The 18,864-nt window shown below is 39.6% G+C and overlaps 1 protein-coding gene across 4 annotated transcripts in view; it reads left to right on the top strand.

The window, feature by feature from the left end:
• Positions 1 to 18,864, top strand: part of ANAPC1 (anaphase promoting complex subunit 1) — a 129,395-nt gene that overhangs the window by 59,716 nt on the left and 50,815 nt on the right. For all 4 annotated transcript variants that reach the window (XR_016315402.1, XM_089693256.1, XM_089693257.1 and 1 more), the window contains 9 exons: positions 354 to 445; positions 4,043 to 4,191; positions 5,519 to 5,597; positions 10,838 to 10,871; positions 10,958 to 11,028; positions 12,841 to 13,019; positions 17,343 to 17,569; positions 18,018 to 18,136; positions 18,530 to 18,801. Coding sequence is in view for 3 of the 4 variants with exons in the window: in XM_089693256.1 (XP_089549382.1) it covers positions 354 to 445; positions 4,043 to 4,191; positions 5,519 to 5,597; positions 10,838 to 10,871; positions 10,958 to 11,028; positions 12,841 to 13,019; positions 17,343 to 17,569; positions 18,018 to 18,136; positions 18,530 to 18,801 (1,222 nt within the window). In the remaining variant the exon portion in view is untranslated. The remainder of the gene's footprint in view (positions 1 to 353; positions 446 to 4,042; positions 4,192 to 5,518; positions 5,598 to 10,837; positions 10,872 to 10,957; positions 11,029 to 12,840; positions 13,020 to 17,342; positions 17,570 to 18,017; positions 18,137 to 18,529; positions 18,802 to 18,864) is intronic.

Here is an 18,864-nt window from a genome sequence, read left to right as displayed (position 1 = left end):
ATTTATTTTGCTGAGAAATCATTGAGTAAAGGCAGATGATTCATGCATCGTTTACTTCCTGGAATCCATCTGCCCTTAGCTTAGCCTTCGCCTCCCTCCACTCCTGAAGACTGCTGGGATTTATGACATCATTTGCCTAGGCATGAAAACCAGGAAGTAACTGACGAAATGTAAAAAAAAAAAGTTTAAAACAAGTAAATATGATATACTTTTCTATCTATTTACTAATGCTTCCAGGATTAGTTGATTGAGAGAGTTAAGTTCCACTTTAATCAAACACACTTGTATGTGCCTGCTGTCTATTTCACGCTCTTTTTATTATTCCAGATTTTTTTTCTTTTTCTTTTTTTCAGGGATTTGAATCTACACTCTTACATGGATTTTTACTTCAGAGATTTCCCAGCCTTCCTCAGGAACTCTAAACAGACTTGTCATATAGAGCCAAGTGAGTTCTGCAGGGCACATTCTCGTTTGTCAATCCATTGTGTGCTTTTGTTCTGTAACATAGTATGATAGTTGGAACTTGTTAAAGCGGAGCTTTGTGCATAAAGGGAAGTTCCGCTTTAAGGCCTCTTAACCCCCCCTCTTTAGAAAATGACATTTTTTTTTTGAATGGGGGAGGAGCGGGTACCTGGTTTTTATAGGTAACCTGCTCCCACTTCTGCTTGAACTGCTTTGCGATCTGAGTGGAAATTCTCCTCCCTGCAGTCTTTTGGGATACGTCACAGGTCCCAGAAGACTGCCAGACCATGCACATTGTGCAGCGTGGTTTGCGCATGCACAGTTGGCACCCAGCTTTGAAGCCACAGGTTGTCACAGCCGGGTGCCTACGGTTGAGATGCTGGGGACAGAAGGCCGATAGAAAGTATGGTTTAGGTGAGCACATCAAAGCAACAGTTGTTGTAGCTGCTGACTTTTAATAAATACAAATATGACTAGAGCTCCTCTTTAACTATGTTTCTATCATCACAAAAAAAAAAAAATTCCAAATCATTGAAAAATCATTACATTACAGTTTGTAGTGAGGATTTGAAAATCAAGTTTTTGACATGCATTTTGATCTGCTGAAACATATGCATGTTCTTTCTGCAGAGAATTATAGCATTTATGATTTACTATGGTGTGTTTTTGTGAATCGTTTTATTTACCACAGATATATTTGTTTTTTGTTCAGGAAAATCAAAATGTTCAACTTGCAAATTCTTCTAATTCAGCCATTACTAATTATATCATTGTAGAATTATTATTTTATTATTATTATTATACCGGATTTATATAGCACCAACAGTTTGTGAAGCGCTTTACAAAATGAAAGTAGACATTACAGTTACAATACAATTTGGTACAAGAGGAAACAGAGGGCCCTGATTGTTAGAGCTTACAATCTAGGAGGAAGGGTTGAGTGATACAAAAAGTGATAGCTGTGGGGGGATGAGCTGATGGAGGAAATAGATGGCGGTTTACTAGGTAGAAGCAGGATAGACTTCTTTAAAGAGAGAGGTTTTCAGGGATCGTTTAAAGGTGGATAGATTAGGAGACAGCTGGACAGATTGGGGTAGGGAGTTCCATAGGATGGGAGAAGCTCGGGAGAAGTCCTGGAGGCGAGCATGGGAGGAGGTGACACGGGAACTAAAGAGCAGAAGGTCTTGGGAGGATCTAAGAGAGCGGTTTGGTTGATATTTTGAGACCAGGTTGGTGATGTAGCTGGGGGCAGAGTTGTGGATGGCTTTGTAAGTTGTTGTTAGTATTTTGAATTGTATTCGTTGAGCGAGTGGAGGGATTGGCCGAGAGGGGTAGCAGACACTGAATGCCAGTAATTTGTGTTAACATGTTGTCTTGTAACCGTATCTACAGTTCTAACATTTCAGATATCAGATATTCAATGCTGAGAGCCAATACATTATTTCAAGCTATGTTAAATGTTAACAAAATGAATAGATAATTTCATAGGAGCTATGAAAGAAACCACAAATTCTTGACTAGCATTTGTACATGGCAAATTTTGGAGATCATATGGTTAAAGAGATGCAGTCTTTAAAAAAAAAAGTTTGCCCAGTATGTGTCTTTAGAGCTTCACACAAGTGAGCAGGCTTTATAAAATCTAATCCTGGGCAGCTCACCGCTCTCTTGTTTGGGATGCAGTTCTGTCTATGGGCGATAATATCTTTTGCTTCTCTGTTTAATCCTCCTCCTCTCTCCCAACAACCAAGTATTGATCTCTACCTGCTGACCCTTTACCCTCTCTCTTCTTTTCCTTCTCTTCCTTTCCGGTTTTAGCTTTACCCCCTACCCTCTGTTTGCAAATACCTTTTCCACCTACCTACAGTCTACAATCTTCATAAAAATATTATGGCACAACTCTATACTTTGATCACCACAACCTATGGGCTGACCTACATACATGTTCACTTCTCTTTTCTGGTATTGACTTCCTGGTCTTACTAATCCATGTCACCAATTTCTATCTACTATGTCAATATCTTTGTTTCAGATGTTTTATACTATAATCATAACCACTATTTTAATACACATGATAGCATGAATGTGATTGAAATTAGGCTTTATCGTTACTTGTTCAAAGTGACGAAATGTAATGACATCAGATTGAAATAAAGAGCAAGGTAAATTGAATTAATTCTGTTGAGATAAATGGAAACTAAAAATAGATGTCAGTAGCTATTTTTGGCTGTCTTTCCTGTAGTTATATATAGTAGTATTTGTTTCCACTGTCATCATGTAAAAAAGCACTCTTGAATACAATTTCTTGATGCAGTTTGTTAGAAAATGTTATCAGTCTTTTTATAAGGGAGAATAGTGAGAGCCTATTGACCTTTTTTTGTATATTTAACAGAAGTAATAAAAAGCTTGCAGAATTACAACTGAATTAACAATAGGCTTGTTTGCAAAATGTCAGAAGGTCATATGATGTTTCTATTTTAGTCTGCATTGCTTTGAATTCTATAACTGATAACTTGCATACTAACTTCAGAAAAGCAGCCCAGCTCAAAATTCATAGATGGTCTGAGGTAACATATCACACATTATTAGTTTCTAAGCAATTATAGTTTGTATTGTCAGGTTTTGACATTCAGGGCCCATTTACACCATCATGCTGCACTAACTCGCACATTTTTGTTGCAGCACAATGCACTGATGAAAATGCTGCATACACAATTCTTGTTCCATTATAGTGTGTTGGGCAGCCCAATCAATTGATTGCAATGCCCATTAATGCACAAACCAATGCACACTAGCACACAAACCAGCATTCGTGTACATTTAATACATAACAGCAGACCAGATTGGTGTGAATGGACCCTCAAGGGTTTGTCTACTTTTAGTGAATGTGTAATAGTAGGGGCTTTAGACTATATATGGAAATCCAAAGGCAGTGCCACTGAGGGGTGGGGAACGCCGCAAACAATTGCTAACAGGCCAAAAAAAAAAGAAGAGAAAACTGGTGACAGCATGCAGCTCAAAGAGCTCTTTAAGGTAAAAAATGTTCCAATAGCTGTATCTCCCCCTCACCTCAAAAATACCTAACTGAGTCATCACTTGATCCAGTGTGTAATGACTCTCTTCCTGCTCTTAAGGGCTTTGCTCAATCGAATCCTGAGAGCAGGGGATGGGCTGATCCACACTGTGTGTGTGTCTTTGGAGACACACAGCCTGCCTCAGGAGCAAGCCCACACGTTTGCCCTCATAGCAAGTGCTTGCTATGGAAGCAGACACAGAAGAGGAGTGCAGAGCGTCGGCGTGGGACCTCAGTAGAGGAGGTTTGGGGCCACTCTGTGCAATACTATTGCACAGAGCAGGTGAGTATAACACATTTGTTATTTTAATTAAAAAAAAAAAAGGTTCTTTTACAACCACATTAAGATCTAAGTGTAACAGTACTCTTCTGAAATCCAGCTATGTTCATTAAGTAAGCAATGCTTTTTCAGCTGTCAACTTTTTATGGCTGTCGGGTGATACTTTTAAAACCATGTTGTCATGTTGAACATTTTTACATTTGTTCTGTTTTTTTATATTTCTCCTGCAGCTGAGATTGGTTTCATGAGTTATCCTTCATTTTTTACTGCTGAGCCACCAAGCATCTATCACTGGTTGAGCTCCTGTCTGAAAGGTGAAGAGGTGGCTGCTTACCCATATCTGCCTGGAATCTGTGAGAGAAGCAAGCTTGTAGTACTGGTAATGCATTGTGATGTTTTACTTTGAATTCTCAAGTATCAACACAGACAGTAGGAGCGCCTATTATTTATTATTTATTTATATATATATTTTTTGCATTTTTTAGTTCTTTGGTTCTCCTGCAGTACTTGAGAGATAACTGTGTTGAAACAAATTCTATATGACCCTACACCCATGAAATGAAAGTGTAACACAGGCAAGAAGTTTAAATACACAAATGAAATACATATTTGGGAACTGTTTTACCTGCCAATGGATTTGTAATTCTGTTCATCCAGTCTTTACACACTTCTGTCACTATGCACTCAGTGTTAAGTAAGATACTTCCTAGTTTAGCAGTTTGCTTTCCTTGAAAATTTACATAATTGGCTGGACAGAATGGCAAGTCTGCTGTCAAATACTAAACATAGTACTTTCACTTGTATTTCTGCACTGTATTTAGAAGCTTGCCTAGAGTTTAACTTTAAGGCAAGTTACATTTTACAATTTCAAGTGAAAGTTGGTACCCACCTGGAGACATCTCCATTAAAAAATGTCAAGGCCCTTTTGTTATTCAGCCTTTTAATTTTGCTATGACCAGTAGTCACAATTCAGAAAACTGTACCAGGATCCCCAAAAGCAACATGGTCATGTACTCCTGAGACCTCTCTTTAGACTGTACTGCAGTTGAGCAATACAGCCTTGTCTGTTATCTACCCTAGAATATGATTGGAACAGTTGTTCCCCCATGAAGTCATCCCTCTGGTTTAATAAAAATTAATATGCAATGCAGTAAAGCTCTGAGTGTGTTTTTAACACTGCCTCTCCTCACCTGAGTTTTTTCTATATTTGAGATTACTGGAGGCCAACATTAGGACTGGTTCACACCAGATGCAGTCCAGTGCGGTTTTTTTTTTTTCTGCTTAAAAAATACATGCACAATGTTTTCCATGTATTCTGATTACCCTAGTGCACACAAGTGCAATCAGTTTTCAGTGCAGAAAAAAATGTAGAACATGCCGCATTTTTTCTGCAGAGAACCATACTTGAACACAGCAAAACACATCCAAAACATACCAGAATGGAGTGTGGTGTGAACTGTAAGCAAAAACACACCTGGAGTGCGTTTTTCGTGGTGTGAACAGGCCCTGAAACAAATTCTTCCACTACCAACGTTATTAAAAAATAAAGTTAATTATTTTTGGGAATTCATATCTGATTTAAATCATCTGTTGACTTTTTTGCTGCCTGAAGGTATGCTTTAACTTTTGACCACTTTCACTTGTCTTTCTCAATGGTTATGGGTTTTACATGTGTATATTTAGATGCTTCCTCTCCTTTATTGCAGAGTGTTGCATTGTACATACGTGGGGATGAGAATGCAGTGTCAAATGAGACTTCAAAATACCTTTCTAAAATAACAGCAGGTAAGCCGATTTTATTTATTATTAAACCATGACTATCTTGCCCTTTTCCAGGTGCCTTTTCGCAAAGATGCTAGACAAGCATTCCTACACTTTCCAATCCCAGGACTCTTCTCTTGTCAGCAAAAATTGGCTACATATCTGTTTATAGCTGCCAAGCGGGCTATAGCCAGAGCCTGAAAAAAACCCTCTGTCCGGTTCGCAGAAGTGAAGAACGTTCTGACTACCCTAATGGTCCATAAAAAAATGGCTAATATTCTTAACGACACCCATTCTAAATTCCTGAAAGTCTTGGACCCCTGGTGCTCATATGCCCTTCCAACCCTGCCCTTGACTAGCATGGGTGCCTCTAGTCCCACTGCCACTTGCTAACATGCAGGCTTCGCTCTTTCTTTTTCTTCCTTCCTGACTCTTGTCCTTTCCTCTCGCTTTCTTTTTTTCTCAGGGTATTCCCTGCCTTTCCCCTTTACCTCTCACCTTCCCCCCTCCCTCCTCCAACATTCACCCCTCCCCAGAGTTTTGGTCCGGACCGTTTAGGTCCCCCATTTATTTCTAGCCCGGCACAGTTGGTCGGGCTGATCAGTTGGTCGCACTATATGTTGAAAACATAAATGTTACTATTGTAGTTGTATTTGCACATCTACCCTGCATGGAAACCACTTTTTTGTGTTCTCTTTGCCCTGCTTACATTGTATTTCAATAAAAAAAATTATTGTACCAGAAACCATGTCTATTCTTAAATCTAGGTGTTGACTGTCTTTTAACATACAGCAATAAATACATTTAAGAAAATGTTTATGAAGCTACTTAAATACTCAGCTGTCCTTGTCATAACTGTAATCAAGGTTTCCATTGTGAGCCGGCCACATGACCAGTCATGATAGCTGCCTGAGCATTGGTTGTGGTCCCTGTCAAAGGGACCTTTTGCACTGATGCTCAGGTAGTTAAGTTAACATAGCAATATGGATGCTTTTAGGCAGTTTCAGAAATATTTTCAAAAAATAATTTTTCCAAATATTAAAGTAATGCTGCTTGAGCAAAGCTGTCTTAATAAAAAAAAAAAAAAAAAAAAATATATATATATATATATATATATATTTTTTTTTTTTTTTTTTTTTTTTACACACACACACTGCTCAGCAGAAATGAGTACACCCCTTTTGAGATGAAAGGAGCTAGTCAATATCTCATTGAACACAATTTCCAAAGTTTTGCTAAAGCTGAGTTATTTGTTTAACTCATTACATGAAATAGAGGTTAATTATATAACTCAGATTATAAAATCTTCAGTTTTACTCAAATTAGTTAATGCAAAAATGAATACACCCCACAACTAAAACTACTCCATCTAATATTTTATATAACCTCCATGATTTGTAAAGAAAGCAGCAAGTCTTCTAGGCATGGAATGAACAAGTTGGCGACATGTCGCAACATCTATCTTGTTCCATTCTTCAAGAGCCACCTCTTTTGAAGCCACCTCTGGATGATGAATGGAGAGTGATGCTCAACTCGTCTCTTCAGAATTCCCCATAGGTGTTCGATTTGGTTCAGATCAGGAGACATACTTGGCCACTGAATCACTTTCACCCTGTTCTTCAGAAATGTAACAGTGGCTTTAGATGTGTGTTTTGGATCATTGTCATGTTGGAAAAGTGCATGACGACCAAGGGCACGGAGTGATGGTAGCATCTTCTTTTTCAATATAGAGCAGTACATTTGTGAATTCATGATACATCAATGAAATGCAGCTCCCCGACACCAGCAACACTCATGCAGCCCCACAGAAGGACACTGCCACCACCATGTTTCACTTTAGGCACCATGCCTTTTTCTTTGTACTCCTCACCTTTGTGACGCCATACAGTTTTGAAACCATCAGTTCCAAAAACAGTTATCTTCGTGTCATCATTCCAGAGTACAGAGTCCCAGTAGTCTTCTTCTTTTTCAACATGGGCCCTGGCAAATTCTAGGTGGGCTTTTTTGTGCATGGGCTTTAGGAAAGGCTTCCTTTGTGGACGTCTCCCTTGCATGCCATTCCTCTGCAGTGTACACCATATTGTATATCAGAAAACAATCACCCCACTTTGTCTTTCTACTTCTTTAGCTAACTTTAGTGAACTTTCATGGTGATTTTTTCTGCCCTTTTCATCAGAAGATGCTCCTGTCAAGGTGTTAACTTCCATGGATGGCCTGGACATCTCTGTGAGATAGTTGCAGTTCCATCGTTGTTAAAGTTTTGTATCACTTTTGCTACAGGATTCTGACTGATAAATAAAGCTTTGCTAATCTTCCTGTCTTCACCTTTCTTGCGTAAAGAAATTATTTTTTTTTCTCAGGCCTTGTGACATTTCTTTTCCATGTGGTGCCATTGCTGACAGCATGAAATGGGATTTCTTTGCTAACCACCTGCCCTCTAGAGGATTTACCCCCCCCCCCCTCCTGACCAGACCATTTTTTGTGATAAAGCACTGCGTTACTTTAACTGACAATTGCGTGGTCAGGTAACATTGTACATAAATTAAATTTATGTCCTTTTTTTTTTGCCATAAATAGAACTTTCTTTATGGTGGTATTTGATCACCTGTGCATTTTTAATTTTTTGCGCTATAAACAAAAAAAAGACCGACAATTTTGAAAAAAATATATATTTTTGACTTTTTGCTATAAAACATATGTTAAAAAAATGTTTAAAATAAAAGTTCTTCATATATTTAGGCCAAAGTTATTCTGTTTCAGGTCTGCTAAAAAAAATCCCAATACGTGTAAATTAATTGGTTTACGTGAAAGTTATTGCGTCTACAAATGGTGGTGTATATATACTGGGATTTTTATTTTTTATTACTAGTAATGGTGGCGATCATCGATTTATTCCGGGACTGCGGTAGGCATTCTGACACTGGAACTGGGTGGGAACTGACTAAATGCCATTGACATTCCCAGTGACACTAATACAGTGATCAGTGCTAATTAAAGGCACTGTCACTGTACTAATGACACTAGACAGGAAGGGGTTAACATCTGGGATGATCAAAGGGTTAACAGTGTGCTGTGTGTGTTTTTACTATGTAGACAAGCTGGTTTGTATTGCTCTGCTGCGCAGAGCAATACAAAGCAGCCTGTTTGTGCTAACAGGACAGAGATCTGTGTTGTTTACACACAGACCTCTCCCCTGTCAGCTCTGCTGACAATCACCGAGTCCAGAACAAGAAGCAAAGATTGACATGCCGAGGAGCCAATAGTGTCACAGGTAGAGAGCACGTGCGCCCCCTACACGGCAATGCAAATCACGTATATATACGTGATTTTGCGCATCCCTGCCGCTATCTAGCAGTACTTCTGCTATAGGGCAGTCGGGAAGCGGTTAACCGCCTCCTGCCCGCCGTATAAAGAAATGACAGGCGGCAGTTCTCTCATTCTGGGAGGATGTCCTATAACGTCCTCATTAACTGCGCATGCGCACCGATCGGGACACAGCGGATCACCGATCAAAGGAAAAGAGCCGATGACACAGGCTCTGTCACGTGATCAGCTGTGTCCAATCACAGCTGATGGCATGTAAACAAGGAAATGCCAGTTATCAGCAGTCCTCTCCTCATGCTGACAGTGCATGAGGAGAGCAACATTCCTCAGAGGGTACATCTTTACTGATTATCAGTGCCCTGATAATCAGTGCCACCTGTCAGTTCCCATCAGTGCACATCAATGCCACATATCAGTGCCTACCAGTGTACATCAATGCTGCATTTCAGTGCTGCCTGTAAGTGCCCGTCAATGCCGCCTAACAGTTCCAATCAGTGCAGCCTATCAGTGCCATATATGAGTGCTGCCTTTCAGTGCCCATCAGTGATGCCTGTCAATGCCCATCAGTGCCGCCTATCAGTGCCCATCACTGCAGCCTTGTTAGCGCACATCAGTGAAGGAGAAAAATTGCTTATTTACAAAATTTTATAACAGAAACTAAGAAAAAACTTTTTTAAAAAAAAAATTTCCGTCTTTTTTTAGTTTGTTTAGGAAAAAACTAAAAACCCCAGTGGTGATTAAATACCACCAAAAGAAAGCTCTATCTGTCTCAAAAAAATTATAAAAAAATTTGTATGGGTACAGTGTTGCATTCAAAGTGCGATAGCGCTGAAAGCTGAAAATTGGCCTGGGCAGGAATGTGGTAAAAGTGCCCGGTAGGAAAATGTTTAAGTAACACCCTTTTATAATCAACTGTCTGCTGCTATTTAATGAATAATTAGACTCACTTAGGATTTTGGTGTATAAAATTTAGCTTTGCTCCTAAGACTTTCATTGGGATGTATTAATTTTTTCAACATGGCCTTGAAAGGAAAGTAAGGTTTTTTGACAAAACTATTGGGGTGTACTCATTTATGCTGAGCATTGTATATGGCTACTGCTGTCACATATTTACAATTGCTGTCACATATTTATTTCTGTACCTTATTTTGGGTAATTCCCTGTTTATTTGGTAGACAGAACATGGAGTGAGAGAAATTCTACCCATTGGACATATAGACAATGATGTAAGGATTTTATTTCTGTCCCCTCGAAGGACATACTTGGTGACAGGCATTGCTCAGTGTAGGAAGTAAGGGGAAAATGCTTAAAGTGTTACTAAACCCAGAACAGTAAAATCAGTCTGTATATGCAGTAGAGCATACTTGTTATACTCACTGTGGAACGTAAGGAGTTAATCTTCTGCATTGTGTAAAAGTGCTGCTTGATCCCGACTTCTCTGATTCCCCCTTATTCCAGTGTCCACCTCCTATCTCCTGATAAGACATATCGTGTGGAGTCACTCTGCACATGCTCAGTTTGGTAGAGAGGTTTTTTTTCTCCTTGGAACAGTGCATGTGATTAGCACAGGGCCTGTCAGCACTGTCCAGACAGAGTTCAGGGGTCCTGCATCCTCCTACAATAGAATGAAAACTCCTCCAACAAGCTTTAACCAGTGCTCGGCTGGATACTGATAGAAGGTAAAAGGTATTTAGCAGTTTATATTTACTAAAATAATTGTATTTCCATATTCTGTGTACTGTGGGTGACCAGATATAGTGAATGCAGGGTCCTGGGTTTAGTAACACTTTAATGGAAATTTAAACAGGTTTTAATACCTTTTAAAAAAAATCTAACTTTTCCCCACTCTGTCCAAATCTTAAGTATTTTTGGTTTGGCTGTAAGTCGCAGTGTGCTTAACATCCTCACTAATGCTTTTTTTGACTTGTTTCTATTTTCAGGACAGAGAAAGCAGCAGCAGGAGGATATCAGAAGGTTTGAAAATTAGTATAAAGCATACAGTTTTTTTTATTATAATTGAGATTCACTCATTTTTCCTTCCCTTTACATTTTCTTTTTAGGTGTAGCTTAAAACTAAACCCAGTTGTTTCTGATCTTTCTGAAAAGTTGGTTGTTTGGATGAGCGACATAGGTATGTTTTAATGCTTCCCCGTGTTTTCCCTAATCCTAGGTAGTTTTGGTCATGTTGATTTTCAGGTAGGGTGAATGTATATTTTAGGTTTCAGATGATGGGTATAAGCAACTGAAAATACGTTTCATAACCATTTCAATAAAGAAGTTTTACAAAGGTTATTTAATCCATGAGGTTTTTACAAAGGTTATTGCATACATTGTATCCTTTACTAAAATACAACCGTATATAGTAGTAGATCATAAAAATTTAAGATTTAGTTATTGTAATTAAAACATAAGGCATTTCAGGAAACATGGCTACCAGCTGTCCCTTACACACAGTAGAGGCTCCTGTTTTTTGTTAACTGTCATATTCCTGAAAATGCAGCCTCAGTTTAATGGGAAGCAGATTCATATAACTGGACGACTAAGCATTAGTGTTGTTAGTGGCAGCTATAAAATTGGACGTATGCTCTTTCATCCACATTTCATCCACAGGTTTAGTTTTTGTTAATATAAACATGTCTCTAACGAGCAGGGCCCTCTGAATCCTCCTGTATTAATTTGTATTGTATTTTTACTGTCTTCCCCTTTGTTGTAAAGCGGTGCGTAAACTTCTGGCGCTATATAAATCCTGTATAATAATAATGTCATACCTACCTGCTCTATGCAGTGGTTTTCAACAGAGTAGCCCCAATCCTCCTCCTTGGGTCCCCTGCCTGTCACGTACCTTGATATTGAGCCTGACGTGAAGAGGCAGGCTTCCCGTACAACTCTGGCTCAAGGACTGCTGATGGTGAGACAGCGGTCACGGGCACGGTGGGGTATGAGTGCCTGTGATCAGTCCGGTAATAGCAGGTGAGCTGATGAGTTGTAGGCAAGGAGCAGGGTTCTGATGTAGCCGTGCGGGATGGATGGATACTCGAGCTCAGTGTGCTGAGGATGCAGGGTCAGACGAGCCGGGTTCGGTATCGGTCAGGCAGATCAGCCTTACAGCGGCAGGAGGAAGAGTAGTCCTGTCACAGGCCAGGTCAGCAATGGAAGATCAATCAGACAGGAGCGGAGACAGAAGAATAATCCAAGACAAGCCAGAGGTCAGGGCAGGAAGCAATCAAGCGGAGATCAGGAACAGGCTGGTTCGGTATCCGTAGACAATCACTGGAATCGGGGAACACGAGCAGGGAAAAGACCATACGGCAATGGGACAACTACTGCAGCCAATTTAAATAGCCCTTTTGGCGCCAGCACTAGTGACAGGCGCGCGCCCCTATGTCCAAGTACCCGCACATCTGTTTGGCTCGTAAGGACTCTGCGCATATTTGTGCGCCGCGGAACTTCACCTGCACTATGGGCAGGTCTTCCCTGACACTGCCAACACTTCTGGATGCTCTCCGAGCCTCTTGCTATGGGGACACTCATACATGCTTTGCTCCCAAGCCTCGCTCTGTGTTCATTAACACACACACTGGGGCTCAGCACCGCCCCATTCCTCCTCACTGGCTGTGATTGACAGCAGCATGAGCCAATGGTGTGTCTAAGCCAAAGAGGGGGAAAAAAGCTTGGAGTGCTGCTGCTTCCATGCACAAGCTGGTTTGAGATCAGGTTCAGATGAGAGGGGAGCCTGGGGCGGGGCTGCATACAGAAGGTTTTTTACCTTCAAGCATAGAATGCCTGAAGGTAAAAAACCTTCAGCCTTTACAACCACTTTATGGTCTTTGATAGCAAGACTGTTAAAGCTGCTTTGCATAGTATGACCAGACAGAAAAATCTTTGTAAAATTCATTTAGTCAGGAGGTTTTCTTATAATGCATTTGTTTTCCTTGTCCTTAAGGATTTTCCTTACAAGATTTAGAGTCTCTACCTTTTGGAGTTGCTCTTCCAATAAGACATGCAATCTACCAATGTCGACAACATCCTGCTTCTGACTGGCCAGAGTCAGTCTGCCTTCTCATTGGACGCCAAGACCTCTCGAAACAAGCCTGTGAAGGAAACTTTCCTCAGACCAAATCTGTAAGTAGTAACTGAGCAAGCAGATTTACCTTTCTTGCTAAATATTTTTTCTCGATTGGGCTTCTTAAATCGTTTTATAGTAATTTTTTTTTAACATTATTACTTTTTTGGCTTAAAAAATCTACACACAGAGTTTGGTATTACATCCAGTGTTTCATTTTTGAGCCAAAAGAGTGCGGTTCCATGATTTATCATAAAATAACTATACACTGTAATAATATATTTGATGTGGGCATCTCTTTACAGATGGTAAACACGTGGGCTTTGAAAGGCAATAAGCTATTGTATATCCTCTCTGATATATTTGTTTTACAGGAATTAGTAAGCACTTTTCACTCATGGAGTGCTGGTGTGTAGTCAGTACCTGGGTATATGTTCCATTTAACTCGGCAAGGAAAACCATGTACTGTAAAATACTGAAGATGATAAATCTCTCAATCATTTACTTCAAATCTAGTAGAAATCTAATTGCTTGCTTGGAGTATCTCTGGCATTGGATCTCCAGGTTTGGGTCATGATGGGACACTGCTTAGAGCCCGCAGGAATAATGTGAGACCATATTGAAAGAGAAGAATGGCTCACTGAAAGGTAGAAAAAAGAAAGACTCTTCCTACTTGAAACTAGAAACAAGACCTCCTAATTCACAAGGCAGAAATTGAACTCTACCATTCGGTGGTGAGGGGTATAGCCTACAAGAGATGAAGCAGTACCTTTCTGCTTTTCCAGCTTAGTTTCCATTCTAAGGTCAGGGTTTATATGCCACACACCTGCTGGGTTCCCCAATGAATGTGCTGTGAAACATTTTTTTTAGTACGTTAACCTTTAAACCATTACACAGATTAGGGGTTCGCAGTCTTAAGTGTTCATGCATAGTCTGATATTTACAAAAGAAGTAGCAGGGCTTAACATCAGAGAAGTAATGAGTGTTCGTAGCTTTTAAAGCACTAAAAATTGAAAAATACTAAAGATTCCTGACTTTTTGAAAATCTCTGTTTAGCCACCTATTGTTTCTTTTTAGTGTATATAAAAGGACACCTGTGTGTTACCATGGTCATGTCACATTATTACACATTTGCACTCTTTGGAGTTTACAGAGAATAGCCAGACAACTTCCAGCTGAAAGCAAGTTAGCAACTGCTCAAATAAGCAGTTTACTGAACTTTAAAGAGGGTGAGCTACAGCACCAGGATACAACACCAGAGAGGCAAGTACAAACAGTGATATTGAGCCACATAAATATTAATAATTAAAAAAAAAAAAAAATTATGTGTCCAAAAACCCAAATTGTGATCTGAAAATGAATCTTCTAAATATATCCAAAAAGTCACTAAAAATCATCCAGTGTCAGTGTTCTGAATCGGCCATCTTGGAAGTAGTTTATACAGGTGAAACTCAAAAAATTAGAATATCGTGCAAAAGTTCATTCATTTCAGTAATGCAACTTAAAAGGTGAAACTAATATATGAGATAGATAGATTACATGCAAAGCAAGATAGTTCAAACTGTGATTTGTCATAATTGTGATGATTATGGCTTACAGCTCATGAAAACCCCAAATCCACAATCTCAGAAAATTAGAATATTACATGCAATCAATAAAACAAGGATTGTACATAGAACAATATCGGACCTCTGAAAATTATAAGCATGCATATGTACTCAGTACTTGGTTTGGGCCCCTTTTGCAGCAATTACTGCCTCAATGCGGCGTGGCATGGAAGCTATCAGCCTGTGGCACTGCTGAGGTGTTATGGAAGACCAGGATGCTTCAATAGCGGCCTTCAGCTCTTCTGAATTGTTCGGTCTCATGTCTCTCATCTTTCTCTTGGCAATGCCCCATAGATTATCTATGGGGTTCAGGTCAGGCGAGTTTGCTGGCTAATCAAGCACAGTAATCCCACGGTCATTGAACCAGGTTTTGGTGCTTTTGGCAATGTGGCCAGGTGCCAAGTCCTGCTGGAAAATGAAGTCAACATCCCCATAAAGCTGGTCTGTGGAAGTAAGCATGAAGTGCTCCAAAATCTCCTGGTAGACGGCTGCGTTGACCCTGGACTTAATGAAGCACAGTGGACCAACACCAGCAGATGACATGGCTCCCCAAATCAACACAGACTGTGGAAACTTCACACTGGACTTCAAGCATCTTGCAGTGTGTTCCTCTCTATTCTTCCCCCATACTCTGGGTCCTTGGTTTCCAAATGAGATGCAAAAGTTGCTCTCATCAGAAAAGAGGACTTTGGACCACTGAGCAACAGACCAGGTCTGTTTTTCTTTAGCCCAGGTAAGGCGCTTCTGACGTTTGTTGTTCAGGAGCGGCTTGACAAGAGGAATATGACATTTGAAGCCCATGTCCAGAATCCGTCTGTGTGTGGTGGCTCTTGATGCACTGACTCCAGCTTCAGTCCACTCCTTGTGAAAGTCCCCAACACTTTTGAATGGCCTTTTCCTGACAATCCTCTCCAGGCTGCGGTCATCCCTGCTGCTTGTGCACCTTTTTCTTCCACACTTTTCCCTTCCACATAACTTTCTATTAATGTGCTTTGATATAGCACTTTGGGAACATCCAGCTTCTTTTGCAATTACCTTTTGAGGCTTTCCCTCCTTATGGAGGGTGTCAATGATGGTTTTCTGCACAACTGTCAGGTCAGCAGTCTTTCTCATGATTGTGATTCCTGCTGAACCAGACTGAGAGACCATTTAAAGGCTCAGGAACCCTTTGCAGGTGTTATGGCTTAATTAGCTGATTAGAGTGGGACACTTTGAGCCTAGAATATTGCACCTTTTCACAATATTCTAATTTTCTGAGATTGTGGATTTGGGGTTCTGGGGTTCTATCTCATGCATTAGTTTCACCTTTTAAGCTGCATTACTGAAATAAATGAACTTTTGCACGATATTCTAATTTTTTGAGTTTCACCTGTACATCTGGGAGATAGTGAGCTTTATACTTTTGCTGCTCGTTCTTTTTTTAGCTGCACTACTCTGCAATTTTAAATGTAAGCAGTTTTATTAAAGTGCCTTTAAGTTCTTTGGAGGTCTTGCACTATTGCTATATTTTTCTCTTTGTGGTACCATCATTATTGTGCGGAGCGTATGAAGACAGGATCCGGGATAGCTGGTGGTCTATTCTAAGTCCTGTTTACCTGTCCTCTGGTGAGGTGCACTGGATGACAGGTTTTGGTTCACAGAAGACACCTTTTTCACTATTACTTGAGTGTATGAGTTCACATCATCCATTTTGTTTACAATTGAAGGGAGGATTTGCAGCATGTTTTGTACTTGTTTCTTTCTTTTGTCAGTTTGGTAAGGTACATCGATTGACAGGAGATCTTGTGTTTGGGTTTTTATTTTGTTTGTGTTTGTGCATTCACTTTCACTTTTTCTTGCTGTGATATATTTTCACATTTGCAGTCACTTAGTGCTGGTAGCACATAGTGTTTTGATTTATTTATATATTTTGCCCACACGGGTACACTGAGGTGTTTTGTAGGCATATTAAGTTATAAGGATAATGCACTATGTTTATTTCTTTATTTTGAGGTAATATGGGAACAAGGAAGAACTGTGTATGACTACGCATATCTTTGGACAGTTCAATACATAAGAAAAATAATTTTTGGACACTGAAGGATTTTTAGTGACTTTTTGGATTTATTTAAAAGATTAATTTTCAGATCAAAATTTGGGTTTAATAAAAAAAAATTTAATTATTAATATTTATGTGGCCCATTATCTTTCAACTCTTTTTTTTATTAAAGTTTTTCAAGACAATAACAGAACAATAAATGACTGTAACAGTAGTCGAAATAGCAATGTGGCCCATTATCACTGTTTGACAGTTATCATTAACTTTTGGGATTTGCAAATACGGTTAGAATTTGGGTAAATATTACATAAATTATTATTATTATTGTGCAGGATTTCTATAGCGCCAAACAGTTTTCGCAGCGCTTTACAACATGAATACTTTGGAATTAGGTGGAATGGGAATCCCACAACGTGATTATGCAACAGTTTTGCTGGAACTGTGAGATGAATTCTGTCTAGATTGACATTTCCTGCACCTTGTTAGATGTATGCTGATATCTTTATGATGCATCACTAGTTGTATTTGATACTGTTCATGATACATCATATAGTATTGCAGAGAACTCCGGATGTTAGGAGAAACATTGTTTGACATTTGCTTTTTTAGACAACTTAGAAAGCAGTTCTGATAAATGTTGCCTGTGAACTCTGTCAGTCTACAATCTGCCACACACTTGGCGAATGCAAACTTCATTTACTCTGTTTCATACTTATTTCTAATTACCGTTTGTATAGTCGACAGGTCAAGTACCATCTGCAGAAGTTCCTCCTCCAGGAGAGGGTGAGGAAGAGGACGATGGAATGAATGATTTAAACCAGGAAGTAATGTCATTGATATGGAGTGAAGATTTGCGTGTGCAGGAAGTACGCAGGCTTTTACAAAGTTCCCATCCTGTACGCGTGAATGTTGTTCAGATGCCTGAAGTGAGTGATCATGAGTACTTAGAAGAGAAAGAGAACAGGTAACCGTACTTTCAGTGTTGTGTACTACCATCTGTTACCTTGTTCATACAGTTGTCATGTGATCTGTGTGCCTTTTGGGTGAGGGAGCGTTTATTTTTGTTATTTTTTTTTAGAACAAACATTGGTGGATACAGCAGCATCTAGGGTATAGGCCCTACCCAAAAATCTGCCATTTCCCCCAGTTGACTCGAAAATAGAATTTTGCCCTGAGTAGGAATAATATATTTGTAATCTGTGGAGCTGCTGGAAATGTTCAGCTGTTTGTGTGCAGTATTAAATACAGATCCCAGAAGCGGAAACAAAATTCATGTGTACCTCTCTTGGCTAAATGTGGAAGGGAGTTTCATTGTCTCACAAAAGTATTCCCTGATGACATGAGCAGGACTCAAAGAAAGCATCTGAAGTGTTGCTAAATAACAAAATAACATATACTAAGTGTTGTTGCAGGTTGTTACAGCTGTGTCAGAGGACCATGGCTTTGCCAGTGGGCAGAGGGATGTTTACTCTGTTTTCCCATCACCCAGTGCCTACAGAACCGCTACCTATTCCTAAACTGAACCTCACAGGTATATTATTATTATTATATTATTATACAGTATTTATATAGCGCCAAAGGGTTTGCTCAGCACTGTACAATAGCAAGGGGGAGAGAACATGAGACAAGACAGTAACAATACAATACACGAGGGGTTCGAGGGCCCTACTATTTCGAGTTTACAATCTAGGAGATAGTATATCTGCCTTTTTCCTACATAGAATAGGCAAAATAATACATAATGGAAAAGTTGTATGATTTTGTAAGGTGAAAACATTAGCTTGTGAAATACTGGATTTTTGATCTGATTTGTATCTCGGTTAGTGTATATTTTTATATCTTCCACAATAATATTTCAATCAATTTAGGGCTGTTCTTTTTAATGCTATGAACACTGAAACATTACTTCCAATTTAATTTGCAGGACGAGCTCCTCCCAGAAACACAACTGTTGATCTCAACAGTGGAAACATTGATGTCCCTCCAAACATGGCATGTTGGGCTAGCTTCCACAACGGAGTGGCTGCTGGTTTGAAAATTGCTCCAGCTTCTCAGATAGACTCTGCTTGGATTGTATACAACAAACCAAAGAATGCTGAGCTGGCCAATGAGTATGCCGGCTTTCTCATGGCTTTGGGTCTCAATGGGCACCTCACCAAACTGGCAACATTGAACATCCATGATTATTTAACTAAGGTAAAGATTCAGCTTTTTCACTGATGTCTTTTCAAAAGACCACATACCATGTACACCTCATGT

The sequence above is a fragment of the Staurois parvus genome, unplaced genomic scaffold (assembly GCF_062004578.1).
Source record: "Staurois parvus isolate SC_StPar_1 unplaced genomic scaffold, SC_StPar_1.0 ptg000619l, whole genome shotgun sequence".
NCBI classification, from domain to species: Eukaryota; Metazoa; Chordata; class Amphibia; order Anura; family Ranidae; genus Staurois; species Staurois parvus.
The sequence above is the reverse complement of the archived record's forward strand: the minus strand, read 5'-3'. Positions and strand labels throughout refer to the sequence as shown.